The sequence below is a fragment of the Canis lupus genome, chromosome 27 (assembly GCF_048164855.1).
Source record: "Canis lupus baileyi chromosome 27, mCanLup2.hap1, whole genome shotgun sequence".
Lineage (NCBI taxonomy): Eukaryota > Metazoa > Chordata > Mammalia > Carnivora > Canidae > Canis > Canis lupus.
In genome coordinates, this window is record NC_132864.1 from 37,747,478 (window position 1) to 37,762,036 (window position 14,559).

At 45.3% G+C, this 14,559-nt stretch overlaps 1 protein-coding gene across 2 annotated transcripts in view; it reads right to left on the reverse strand.

Moving 5' to 3' along the window:
* CDC45 (cell division cycle 45) overlaps positions 1 to 14,559 on the reverse strand; it is a 30,960-nt gene that overhangs the window by 15,734 nt on the left and 667 nt on the right. For both annotated transcript variants that reach the window (XM_072803549.1, XM_072803548.1), the window contains exons 3-9: positions 14,028 to 14,120; positions 13,135 to 13,272; positions 12,046 to 12,198; positions 5,247 to 5,302; positions 3,579 to 3,627; positions 2,208 to 2,269; positions 696 to 746 (exon numbers count right to left, since the gene is read on the reverse strand). In XM_072803549.1, the coding sequence (XP_072659650.1) occupies positions 696 to 746; positions 2,208 to 2,269; positions 3,579 to 3,627; positions 5,247 to 5,302; positions 12,046 to 12,198; positions 13,135 to 13,272; positions 14,028 to 14,120 (602 nt within the window). The remainder of the gene's footprint in view (positions 1 to 695; positions 747 to 2,207; positions 2,270 to 3,578; positions 3,628 to 5,246; positions 5,303 to 12,045; positions 12,199 to 13,134; positions 13,273 to 14,027; positions 14,121 to 14,559) is intronic.

Genomic DNA, 14,559 nt, shown 5'->3' on the forward strand with positions numbered 1-14,559 from the left:
GCAGGAAGTGGGGACATAGATGGCTCTGCAAACTATACAGTAAGTCCAGTAGGCATAAAAGCTGTGTCAAGTAACAGGCCAGGGTACCCTTGGACGGGTTAGGGTATGGGTCCCTCTCGATTCCCTTAGAGGCCCCACCAGATGGCCACCAGAATGGAGATGAGAGGGGGTGCGAGTACCCCATGCTTCCTAGGTGTCCGCATTCTGGGGTAGCTCTTCAGCTCTCTATCAGGAATGACAGTGAGCACCAAAGCCTGCCCACCAAGGGGCTAAAGAGGACTTGGCTCCATGCCAGTCCTTTTGGCAGTCCTTGCCAGCCTTCCCCTTGCCTTTGAGGGCACACTCACCGTCCCTGGCAGGACTCCTGGGGCCCTCGCCTCCTCCTCCCAACCCCAGTGTCCACCATGGAAAGACCAATGGAGAGGCGGGAGACTGAGCTCCCTCCTCTCATCTCTGGCTCCATCTGGTGGGCTCCCTGAGAGTGGACAAAGCATCCACACCAGGCCACACACCATTCCACCACAGGCCTGGTCCTAAGCCCTTACTCAGTGACGAGGATCCAGGCCCAAGGCCAGCTCCCTTCTCAACAGGGATCTGCCACCCATCTTCCCACTGCAAACTTGGGCTGCAGCCAGGCCATGCACATGGTCACAGCACAGGCCAACCTCAGACAGGCTGAGGGAGCACATCCTTACTGGGTGATCTTGTCTTGTACCCACTGGCCTGTTAGTCCCACGATGGCCCACCTGGAAAAGAAGAGAGTCACAAAGTTTACAGGCACGTCCTGCCAGTGTGGCCTGGCCCAGCCCACTGTCAGACAGGCAGTCTCTCTTCTGCAGGGTGTAGAAAGGTTACGGGGCCAACTCAGGGCTCCTGGCACAGTGTCACAGTGGGAGGTTTCAGGACCCAGGAGGGATATCTCCCAGGGCAAGGATGGCAGGCCTGATGCTATCTGTGTCCCAGCTGACCCCACCATCCTCCCCACTCAACCCGCTAGAAGGTGCTAGTGGATCTTGGCAGGTCATCTGCCCCTCTGAATATGCCCTTCAGCACAGTTGACCTTCATCACGTCCATGTCTCCGTCTTGAAATGGTGAGACACAGAGCAACAGCATTTAGACCTGTCAAAGGCCTTCCAAGGTCCTATCTCTTAGCTTTTTCTAGAGTTTTCTGGAAGCATTTCATGGGGGGCATATTCTGACATCATTCTAAACCGGAGGAGCTTGTTGTGAGAGGGCAGTCAAGGGTGCCCCTGAGCACACAGCAGGTGCTCACCAAAGGCTCTTCATTGCTGATGTGGCTGTGGCAACAGGGCACAGTACAGGGCTCCCACCTGGCCTTACTGTAAGATCTCTTGATGCACAAACTGGCCCCTGTGCCAGGGCATGGGATTGTCAGTCTATACCATGGAGGAGGATCTGAGGCTAAGAGAGCTGAGCCAAATATCTGAGGATGACAGGCAGGCACACAGCCGGGCACCAGCTCAGGGGGATGACAGAGCACCTCTGGGCTTAGGTGTGGCCAGTGCCTTGGTCCTGGCCCAGCTCCTGGCCCAGCTCCTGGCTCTCCTGAAACCCCGATTCGGCAAAGACCATTAAAATCCCCACCATGGGCTCAGGGCCGAGAAGGGCCTCCCCTCCTCATCTCCTAGAGAGAACCTGGACCAGAACAGAGGGCTGAGGGGGTGGAGCAGGCCAGACCTATGCTTTCTTTGCTCAGACTCTGGGTTTAGTTTCTAAATCAACCTAAGTTATGCCGAGCACTCATGCTTGTGGCCCATGTAGCAAACTCAGAGGTGGGCTAATGGGCATTCCTGTACCAGATTTCACCGCATGCCAGGGATGCAAAGATGCTGACCTAGCAAGGGCTGCTTTGTTCAAATCTCATGCTCCTTCTGTTACCCAAATTTACCAGGCAGCAAAGGTGAGCAGTAGGGTGGGAAGGGTAGAGCTGTAGTCAGGCCCCACCCTCGATCCTCTGCACCCAACAGTGCTCCCTCCATTTTACGCAGGGGTTTGTATGTAGCCAAGAGCCTCATAGGAAGAAAGCAAGGGCTATGCAAATTCCCAGAAAGGGGCTGTGCCTGATATTCCTGGTGGGGACTACACAGTGATGTCTTCCTCCAGACCCTGTTCTCACTGTGGGAGGACAGAGCTACTTGGAGAAGGAAGCCCTACACAGTACTGGTCTTGACTGGGGCCTACATACCATAGCATATCGTTCAAGTCCTTGGACATCATCCACGCCAAGTCGAACATCACCATGGCTGACTGCAAGACAGAAGGAAGCCTGAGGTCCAAGGCAGCTGTGTTCATGAGAGGGGTGTGTGCTGGGGCTGGGCTGCATGGCTGGGCCACATCTGAGCTGTCCAGGATCCCAGCCATGCCCTGCAGATTAAAGGCCTTCCCAGGTAGGCAAGGAAGTGTGGGTGGATTCCAAGCCAAACTGAAGGAGGAAGACAGAGTAACTCAAGTGACTTGCACTGTCTCCTCTGCTGACTAGTCATTCCTATGTGCACACTTGATTACGCAAGGGAGAACATCTGTGCTAGGGCCTCTACACATCTCACTGGGTGCCTCGGTGATACTGGGGAGGCACTGAAGCCAGAAGGTTGGGGGCCTATGTCCACATGCTCTTCTCAGCTGGCCAGCGGTCTTACATACATACTCCTGGGAAGGCTGGGCCTTAGTTTCCATTACCTGGATGTTAAAGAGGGAGGGTGCCTCAGGACCTTGGTGAAGAAGATCTTTCTAACAGGACTGTCTGCGTACAGAAGCATTTAGCTCCCTGTGAGCAGAGTCTGGGTTTTGGTAGAAAACAACAAAGGGGATTACTGCCTGACCAGAAGACTCTAAAGTCCCATTAGCCATGCAAAGCTGGGCTTCCCACCAGAGAAGATTTCCAAGGGAATGATCGACAAATACAGAAGGAACTGGGCATCTGCCTCACCACCCACCTCACCCACTTAGTCCTAGGGCAGAGCAGAGAGGACAAAAGATGATCCTTCAAAGGACGATGGGACCTTGACAGTAAAAGAGATGCTATAAATATGGTGCTCAGAGCTCAAGGCCCCAGGGCCAAATGCTAATACAAACACATGATATTTTACTGGAAACTTATTTTCTAGGGCTTCTTAAAGCCCTGAGTTCTGCTCAACACTACCAGAGTCAACGAAGTATGTTTTCCATGTGAAATTCTGTTCTGTAACACACACAGTGATAGGCCTCTATAATTCTAGAGCTTTATCTTCTTGCACAGAGTCTGAAATAGACTTGCTCGGTATTTTTGATGATGAACAAAAATAATAGCTGCTGTCCTATTTAGGCACCTAATGGGTGTGCAGGACCATCCTAACAACTGCCTTGGAAATGAGGGTAATTCTTTTTCCTTTTACAGAGGAGAAGTTTAAGTCTCAGAGAGGCTGCCCCACCTGCCCTAGGTCACACAGCGGAAGTTGTGGGGCTCAGATTCAAACCAGGCTTTTGTGGTTCTCAAACCTATGCTCATTCCTCCTCATGTTTTAGGACACTGACACCTACAGTCAGAACCTTATGGTGAAGTAGACCTATCCGCACGTACCGACGTCCCATGATACTCGTACTGTTCATAGTCGAAGAGGATGTCTCTTCTGTAACAACATAAAATGCAGGTCCTCAACAAGAAGCAGTGCAAGGAAGACAAACATTGGAAAATACTGAAACTTGACAGTACTCAGAGAAATGCAGATTAAGTCAAAGCACTCTTTGTATCCACTTATGGATCCTTTCACAGAGTGTACATTTACAAGGCCAGTAGGGAAGTAATATTGACATAAAAGGCTTGTGGCAGGGCAGCCCGGGTGGCTCAGTGGTCTAGCGCCGCCTTCAGCCCAGGTCCTGATCCTGGAGACCCGGGATGGAGTCCCACATCGGGCTTCCTGCATGGAGCCTGCTTCTCCCTTTGCCTATTTCTACCTCTTTCTCTCTCTCTGTGTCTCTCATGAATAAATAAAATCTTTAAAAAAAAAAAAAAAAGCCTTGTGGCAATGAAAGACATAAAACGGCATAGAATAGTCCTAGAATCCCACTTCTAAGAAATTATTCTAAGACAGCAATTCAAAGAAAGCAGGAGACAGCAGTATGTGCACAACGTTGTTCATTGCAGCCTTATCTGTCGTGGCAAAATACTGGAAGTGATCTCCAGTTCAAAAAAGGAAGGGGATTGGCCAGGTAAGTATACTGCAGTTTATAAAAGCTATTTGGAACCATCGAAAATGGTTATATTAAGTGAAAAAAAAAAAAAAAAAGCAAAATTAAGTATATATTATGATCATATAAAATAGGCAATTTGCACAAGTTTGGATACCCCAGGAAGACTGACACATAGCCAGAATCTCTTCTGATCAGTGAATACGGATTATATTCACTTTTCTTTCCTTATACTTCCCAAAATGGTTTTTCATTGTCCTTCCTTGAGGGGGTGGCTGAGGACAACACCCTCAGTTCAAACAGCAGAGGTCTTCAGGGACTGGATCCAGCAAGGAATTCTCAGCTCAACAGCCCTGCTACATGGTTACCTCAAGCTATAATAACCTTTCCAGGGTTTCTTTTTTTTTTTTAATTATTTTAGAGTATTTCACTTAAAAAAAAAAAAAAAGAAAGAGAGAAAGATTTTACTTATTCATTTGAAAGAGAATGAGTGGGAGAGGGAGAAAGAATCTGAAGCACCGAGCACAGAGCCAGATGTGGGGCTCCACCCACAACCACGAGATGATCTGAGCCAAAACCAAGAGTTGGATGCTCAACCGACTGACCCACCCAGGTGCCCCTACGGCAGTTTACTTTTTACATTTGCAATATGGACAGCAATGATGGATAGTTCAGTTTCCTTTTCATACACTTTTTTTCTATGAAAACTTTCACACAATTAGCATCTATCTCATTTATAAAGAACTTACAAATAAGAGTACATCTGGAAAACCACAAAAATAAGAGACAATGGGCTATCACCCCTAACAGCATGTATTTGGGAGATCTCTGGGCCCAGTCCTGCTATTCGTGAGACCACCAGGTGATACAGAGGGGACCCAGAGCTCTTCTCCAATGCAGGGGCCACATGCTTACTCCTGGAGCCACCAATCCAGAGTTTCTAAACTAAATTATTCTCAAATGGGAGAAAAAAAACTTTCCAGTTCCCTTGGAAAACACAGATATCCCCCAGGGATCGTGAGCTCCGTGACACAGGGTACTGCTTGAAGTGCACACTCACCTCCGAGCCTCCCACTCTCTTCGCTGTCTCCTCTTCATGGTTTGTGCCACTACCTCCTGATGCAGGGACAAAGAGAACAAAAGGTTGAACAAAAAAAAACAGAATTTTATCCCTGTAGCCTGAGAAGTTTCTGATTAGGCAGAAACCATTGGCACAGAGCCCCAAGGAAAACATGGATCGTTCATTCCCATGTCCTGAGCTCAGGCTGGTCCTAGAGGAAGGAAATGAGGTGGGCAATGGCCAGGACCCCTCTGGCCCACTGGCACTGAGGATAATTGTGGACAGGAGCAGATGCTTCCCCAGGGCCTGTTCACGCTGTAGCTGATGCATCCGCCCCATCTGTCCACACTAGCCTTCCACTGCCCCCACCACTGTGTGATCTAGGTGAGGCGCATAGCCACTTCATACTGGCTTCCCCTCCTGATTAACAAGCACTACTATTTCCTACAGCCCTCCATGTACCAGCCACTATGCTAATTTTATAGGCACAATCCATTTAGTTCTCACAGCAAAGGCATGAGGTAGTATGACTGTTTTAAAAATCCATGGTCCTAAATGCATGGTCCTAAGACTTCTGCTTCCAGAAAAATGGTAACTTTCCATCTCATTTTCCTTATATGTCCACTAAATATATCTGAAAACACTGTCAATATATATAAGGCAAACAAAATAAGATTCTGGAAGATGAAAAGGAAAGCCAACCAGCTGGGGACCCTGGGACCTGAGGAGTGATGTGTGGATGAGTTCACCAGGCTTTCTTTTTGGCTTATATATCCCAGACTTGAAGCTGAATGAAGCCAGTAATCTGGAAACACCAATAGGCACAGAGGAAAAACATCCCCAACAAAAGCCAAAGGACCCAGAGGAGCAGCCCTGAAAGACATAAAACTGGGGTGCCTGGGTGACTCAGTCAGTTAAGTGTCTGCCTTTGGCTCAGGTCATGATCAGGTCCTGGGATCAAGCCCGGTGTCAGGCTCCCTGCTCAGTGGGGAGTGTGCTTATTTTTCTGCCCCTCCCTCTGCTCCTGTGCATGTGCACATCTCTCTCTTTAATAAAGTCTTGAAAAAAAAAAAGACAGAAAACTTTTAGACAATAATTGATCTACCCTAGCCACCACCACTAAAACACTGTGGCCCCACCTCTATCCACCCAGCAAAGACCAAGTGGGAGCCTAGGAGCCTAGGCCCTCACCCTGGTGAACACGTCCTGCCTGTAACACCTCCACATTTCACTTGCAATAGGTTCCAACACGCTCACTGGGGTGGTATCAGAGGAAGCCAAGTGGTGAGCCTGGATCTTCCTTGCACTGTGGTACAAGGAGCCACTCTTCTCATGCTTAATGGAGGTCAAGTGGTGAACCTTGAACTTCTACCTCCACCTGGCTATAAAGGGACCAGACTGCCCACCCCCTCCTTTGGCAGAGTGATGTCAGAGAAAGCAGATAAAATGGAAGACTTAAATAAGACCAAGAGTCTCAAAATATAATATAAAAATGTCCAGGTTTCATGTGAAAAGCACTCATCATATCATATATCAGCACATATTATATCAGCACTCATCATATCATATATATATATACATATTTATTTATTATTATTATTTTTTTCTTCTCATTCAATCTCCTCTTTACTGTGGATGTCACGGTCATCATCACAGCCACATGGAGGGGCACACAACTTTAACCCCTGTGTACCGAGGGGAAGGGTGGGGGCCTTTGGGGCTATAAAACTAGCTATGTACACAGAGCATTCCAGGAGAAAGCCACCCCAAGCACGTGCATGTGCAGGCACAGTAGGAGTGGGGGTCTGGAGCCCAAGCAGGACTGTGTTGGTGTGGGGCTAAACACTAAAAAGGAAATCCAGGGCAGCCCGCGTGGCTCAGCGGTTTAGCGCCGCCTTCAGCCCAGGGTGTGATCCTGGAGACCTGGGATCGAGTCCCACGTTGGGCTCCCTGCATGGAGCCTGCTTCTCCCTCTGCCTGTGTCTCTGCCTCTCTCTCTCTGTGTCTTTCATGAATAAATAAAAAATCTTTAAAAAAAATAAATAAAATAAAAAGGAAATCCATAAATGCCAACACCAAGATGACAAAGATGTTACAATTATCTGACAAAGATTTTAAAGCAGCCACCACAAAAATGCTTCAATAGCCAATTAGAAACATAGTTGAAAACACATGAAAAAAAATTAGGAAGTTTTAGTAAATAAGTAGAAAAATAGAGAAGAACCAAAGAGAAACTTACAAATGCAAAGTACAATAAATGAAGTAGAAACCCAGTGGATCGGCTCAAGAGCAGAATGGAGGAACAGAGGAAAGAACCAGCAGATACACTGATAGAAATTATCCAGTCTAATGAACAGAAGAAAAATAGACTGGAAAAACAAACAGAACCTCGTTTACGCTTGAGCCTACAACAAAAGACCTACATGTCATTGGTGTCCTGGAAGGAGAGAAGGAGGGTGGGCTAAAAACACTTGAAAAACAGTGGCTGAAAATGAAGAAATATGGTTCAAAATTTGGCAAGAGACATTCAAGAAGCTGACTGAATCCCAATAGGTTAAACTCAAAGAAATCCACACCAAAACACATTGTAATTAAACTTCTGACCATTAGGGACACCTGGGTGGCTCAGCTGTTGAGCATCTGCCTTCAGCTCAGGGCATGATCTCAGGGTCCTGGGATTGAGTCCCACATTGGGCTCCCTGCAGGGAGCCTGCTTATCCCTCTGCCTCTCTCTCTGTGTCTCTTATGAATAAATATAAATAATAAATAAGCAAACTTCTGACCATTAGCCCCCCAATTTTTTTTTAAATTTCGAGAACAGCAAAAGAAAAATGATGTTTTACATATAGGATAAGACAATATGAACGCCAGCAGATTTCTCACCCGAAACCGTGGAAGCCAGAAGTGAAGTGCAGACAGAAAAGAACTGTTAACCCCGAATCCCACACCCTGTGAAAATACCTTTCAGGAATGAAGAGAAAAATCAAGAAATTCTCAGAAAAAGCAAAACTAAGAAAATTTACTGCAGATTGCCCCCCCCAAAAATGGTGAAAGGCCTTTCCGTGAATGGAAGAAAATGACAAAAGAAAAAACCCTGGAACATGAGGATAGAAGAAAGAACATGCTGAGTAAAAACTGGGTAAATAAAATAGGCTTCCCTTAATCCTCTTGAGTTTTATAATCATGTTTAGTTGTCGAAGCAAAACTTATCCCACAGTATGATGTGGATCTAAATTTACATACAGGCTATATTTAAGAAACCTCCATCATAAACAGAGGACAGTAAGGGAAATAAAAGTTAGGTTTCTACATTTACAGCCTGTTGTTTCTCAATCTCTGAGTGTGCACCTTTATCAATAAAAATACTTCTGAGAAAGTATATTGGATACATGTGTATGTACAAATCATGCAGATTTTATTACATTTGAAGTATTCTCAAAAGTGTTAACTCTTACTAAAATCAAGCATGATGGCCTAAACTTGGATAATAGCAAATGCAAGGTTACAGGACCAAGTGAAAGTACTCCATGAACAAGTGATAAAAACTAGAAAGCTGGACTGGCCTCCAATGTCATTCAAAAAACAGAAAAAAGAGATGGGATCCTGGTCTAGGTTAAAAGACAAGAGAATAGTTAAATGCAAATGTGCCAATCCTGGTTGGCTGACACTTCAAACACAAAACAGTTGCAAAATCTATTTTGAAGACAATTAAGGAAATTGGAATATGGGTTGAATAGGTGACATTATTAATTTCTTACATATGATAATGGTACTGTATTTATAGAGGAGAATGTTCTTAGAAGATGCATATGGAAGAATTTGTCAGGGAGTATCATGGTGTCTGCAACCTATTCTCAAATGATCTAGCAAAATAAGTAAATAAATAATAAAAAGCAAACAAACAAAAAGCATATATAGAAGGAAGGCAAATGTGAAAAACTGCCGAATCTAGGTGAAAGGTATATAGGTATTCACCACACAATCTTTTCAAATATTGTATGTTAAGAAAATTTCAAAATAAAAACTCTGGAAAACAGTATGGAGGTTCCTCAAAAAAAGTTAAAAATAGAGCTACCCTACAGCTCAGCAATCACACTGCTAGGTATTTATCCAAAGGGTACAAACATAGTAATTTGAAGGGGCACATGCACCCCAATGTTTATAGCAGCAATGTCCACAATAGCCAAAATATGGAAAGAGCTCCGATGACAGATACATGCATCATGCCCACCAACAGATACGTGCATCAAGAATATATGGTGTATGTATACACTGGAATATTAGTCATCAAGAAGAATGAAATCTTGCCATTTGCAACAACATTGATGGAACTAGAGATTATTATGCTAAGTAAAATCAGTCTGTCAGAGAAAGACATATACCATGCAATTCCACTCATATGTGGAATTTAAGAAACAAAACAAATGAAATAGGGGAAGAGATGAAAAAATAAAATAAGATGAAAAGAGAGAAGGAGACCAACTATAAGAGAGACTGAACTCTACAAAACAAACTAGAGTTGCTGGAGGGGAGGTGGGTGGGGGAATGGAATAATTGGGTGATGGGCATTAAGGAGGGCAATTGACTGAGCATTGTTATATGTTATATGCAAATGATAAATCACTCAATTCTATCCCTGAAATTAATAATAATTAATATGTTAACTAAACTGAATTTAAATAAAGAATTTCTAAAGAACTAAAATTATAAAACTTCTGAGGAAAAAAAAAGTCAGTGGGAAGTTATGCATATTATATATCATGAATATTATAGAAAGCATTCACAAACAAATAGATGCACTAAGCATGTCAAAGGAAGCTCTGACAGGTTCTGACATCTCATCAAGAACCATTCTCTTTACTGCCAAACCTGGTGGCAGTTCTAGCTTGCCTGTCCCCCCCCTCCCCTCTTCCCACAGAGCCCTGGCATCTGTGGACACTCTGCACTGGATGCAGAGAAGATCCTAGGGACCTTTTTTTTTAATTTTAAGATTTTATTTATTTATTCACGATAGACATAGAGAGAGAGAGAGGCAGAGACACAGGCAGAGGGAGAAGCAGGCTCCATGTCAGGAGCCCGACGCGGGAGTCGATCCCGGGACTCCAGGATCGTGCCCTGGGCCAAAGGCAGGCGCCAAATGGCTGAGCCACCCAGGGAGATCCTAGGGATCTTCTTGACTCTTTCCTTCATTATTCAGGTCAAGTGTCCATGGCCATTTTCATAAATACAGCCCATTCCCCATCCAGCCCCTTACCCTGCTTTATTTTTCCTTATATGACCACAGCTCTTCACCTGAAACCATCCTTGAACTATGCTCATTTACACATTCTTACATCTCCTCCCACTGGAAAGGAAGCTTTGTGAAGGCAGGACTTTGTGCTCCCCTGGGGACCTCAGAAACTAACGGATACCTGGCACATATTAGGTGCTAAAATATATTAGTCAGGATGGAGAATTCCAAGACTCTGACCTGCAGAACATGAATGTTTCCAGGGACAATCCCACCACATTACTGATATTGGAGGCCTGATGGAAAGCAGCTCATGAACAGAAGAAATAATGCTATAAAAAAGGAGCATCAGGTAACAGAAAAAAAGAGCTCTTAGGAATCAAAGATTAGAAGATGAAGACTAGAAGTTGGCCAGAGAATGGAACAGATAAGAGTTGGACTAGAGGAAAGAGAATCTAAGAATGTGTCTGAGGTGACTATCCAAAGCTCCAGAGAAGGGACTGGCCAAAGGTAGGGAAGGCAAGGGGAAAACATTCCTACCTTTGCAGAACATGCCCCCTAAATGGACAGAATGTCCTGAATGTCCCCAAAATGGTTCAAAAGAGCTCTGCTAAAGCACATTATTGGAAAATGTCAGGTCAAGGATGAAGAGAATACTCCAAAACATTTTGGTGACAAATTTCAGCATGCATACCAAGGACTGGGAGCCAAAGGGCTTTAACTTCTTCCACAACTAGAATAAATACTAGAATGCTAGAATAAACCATGGCCCTCCAGTTAAAAGAATGACTACCTCCCACCTTTAGTTTTCCATCTAGCAGAAGCCATTGGCGTTGGGTAGGCTACTTCCATTGGCCAGGCCCCAGACTGGGTAAGCGCCTCAGACACAAGACTCACAAGGCTCAAACCACTCTTATCTTTGCACACAAGATGCTTCCCCTGGAGTGACCATTGGGGACTGAGCCTGGCTGAGAGCCACAGACCCATGTCGTTCCTCCATGGTGACTGTAGAGAGTGAGTTTTGAGAAAAGCGGGGAAGGGAGGTGATGCTTTTGCTATTTATTGTTTCTCTGTATTGCTTTTTTTTTTAATATATTATTTTTATTTATTTTAGAGAGAGAGAGAAAGAGCAGGAGGAGGAGCAGAGTGGGAGAGAGGGAATCTTGAGCAGATTCTGCACTGAGCAAGGAACTTGACGTGGGACTTGACCTCACAACCCTGAGATCATGGCCTGAGCAAAAAAACCAAGTGTCAGACCCTTAACCAACTGAGCCACCCAGGCATTCTTCTGTAACACTTTTTAAAAATGTATGCTCTCTAACGGGAAGAGCTGAGCTGTCCTAATTTTCATTTCAACTGATGAAATTCTACTGCATGGACGAGGATGTCAAAGCTCAGAGAAATTCAGTAACCTGTCTGAGGCCATACAGCCAGGGGGAAAGCAGAGCCCAGGATCAACACCCACACCTGCTGAATCCCAGCTAACTCCGGGGCCCCATAGGCTCCAGTCTGAGCTCTGACCTCTGGGAATGACAAGTCCCTCAAGACTGTGGGGAGGCCCAAACCCACCTCTTCCAACCGTGTGCGCTTCTCAGAAGGCTCTGATCCATTGTCACTTTCACTTCCTGAGTGCTCTTCAGCCTCCTCTTCTTCATCATCCCTGAAGATATCATCATAGGCAGGAACTTCAAGGTCATCATCTTGTTTAATGAGTAGTTTGATCTAAGATTAAAACAAAAAGCAACCAACACTCTCCTCTCTCGTTAACAGAAAATTCTCCATCTCAGGTTTTTCTCTTGCACAATCTTACTTCCCACTGAGCTGACTCAGTTTTCTGTACAAAGAGTCCCTCATTTGAGAGGATTTCAGACCTCTCAAGCATTTTCTTGTTTTCATTTCTGTTCACTGAGGCAGTGGAGATGTACCACACGTTATGCAAAAATTCCAAAAGTTTAAAAACTATCCACTGTCATTTAGTCTGAGAAAAAATGTTTCCTCTTATGCCACACAGCAAGCAAACAAAATGAATATCCTGCAACTTGGACTCTAATGGAAGACATGAAGGTGTGTGACACCTACTTGAATAAAACTGTTGGCTCAAAAAGCGGTTCCAAGCTGAGAACTTTGGGGCCAACACTTTGATAACACAAGAGTGGGGGTGGGTGGTGGGGGACTCAACTCAGAGAATGGTTAGGTGGCTGCCCTATGCCAGGCTCCATGCTTGCTACTGGGGGTTCAAAGGAAAAGCACAGCACCACCATTTCAGGCTAATGGTGGCCTCTTACACTATCATCTTGCTGGTCCTCATACCACCCTTTTGATGGGCAGGGAAATCCTGGCCCCACTTCTAGAGCTAATGCCTCTAGATCTTGATATTCAATGATGCTGGGCTGGGCCTGAGCTCTGAGGGCAGGCCCAGTGCAGGGTCCTGGTCCCTACACTTCTTAGGTTAAATGAATTCCAAAATGCATTCTGAGCACCTCTAAGACTTAGGTACCATGGTGCTCACCAGAGATAAACAAGACCAGGTTCTTGCCCTCAGGCTGTTCCAACTCCTACAGCAGAGGTGGATACAATGCCTTGCTTAGAACAGCAGGTATGATATTGTCCACGGACAGGAGGACTCAGGGAAGACATGGGCCCCAAAGGCTGAGTTACCTGGGCTTCGTTGTATACATTCACGACGTTGACTGGCCTGTGGGTGTCACACACAAAAAATACAGCCTCTTCATCAGGCTGAAGAATATCCAATAGGTCTACGTTGGCTCCACAGTTTATGAGGACAAAATAATGAAACTGGAAAAAAGAGAGATATTGTGAAGTAAGTGCCTTGAGTAGGTCCTTCACCTTCAGCATTCTAGGCCCCTGAGCCCTTCTGCTGAGACATGTCAAGCCCCTGACACTGGGCAGGCCCTGACAATTAAAAGACTCCAAAAATGGCCACAGCTGGCCTGTGTTAAGTGCTTTAACATATTCCAAATGCTATTTCATTTCCACAGTAATACCATGAGATAGGCCCCATGACTGGCCCTGTGGTTGTCTCTGCTCTGCAGAGCAGTATGTGGAGACTCAACATGACCCAGGCTCATGCATAGGGCCACGAAGCTGACAAGGAGCAGACCAAGACTTCAAATGCATAAGAGAGCCTCTCCAGATCTCAGTCACCCTACTGGACTGGGCTGGCTCTCTGAAATGGCATTATACAGGCTTAAATTTATAGCAAGTCTTGGGCAGCCTCTCTATCTCATGAATAAATAAATAAAGTCTTTCTTTTTTAAAAAGATTTTATTTGTTTATTCAAGAGACACAGAGAGAGGGGAGAGAGAGAGGCAGAGACACAGGCAGAGGGAGAAGCAGGCTCCATGCAGGGAGCCCGACGTGGGACTCAATCCCGGGTCTCCAGGATCAGGCCCTGGGCTGAAGCGGCGCTAAACCGCTGAGCCACCTGGGCTGCCCTAAAATCTTGAAAAGAAAAGAAAAGAAAAAAGAAAAGAAAAGAAATTACAACCAAATAAAATAAGACTAATTATTCTAAAATGCTTTTTCCATACCTGTTCTTTATGCTCAAGAAATGCAGTTTCAAGTTCTTGCCACCCAGAAACTGGAACCAGGGTATACTGCACGTGATCGCACTGGAACAAGGCCTGAGAGAGATCATTTTTCAATCTATCAAATTAAGGACGTCCGCAATTTACTTTGAAGTGCACTTAAGAACAATATAGCTTGAGAAACGAATGACAGGTGACAAAGTAAGACTAGTAAAACGCTCATGGGAGAAAGTAAGTGATGGGGATGTGAGTGATCACTGTATCATTCTGTCAACTTTGCCTAATTTTTGAAAATTACCAAAGGAAAACATTGGGAGGGAAAGCCGATCTTATTTCTAGGTCTTCTGAGGAGTAGTTCCTGACCCAAGGTCATGTAAACACTGCATCAGATTCAAAAGAGAACCAATGATCGTCCTTAACAGACAAAGGAATCTGAGTTTCCAGTGTTGTTGATGACCCCACTGTGTCCTCCGTTGTCAGTCCTCTACCCGAACCGTACACTGGTGAAGCCACTCCATGTCTAAGGGTCTCTCCG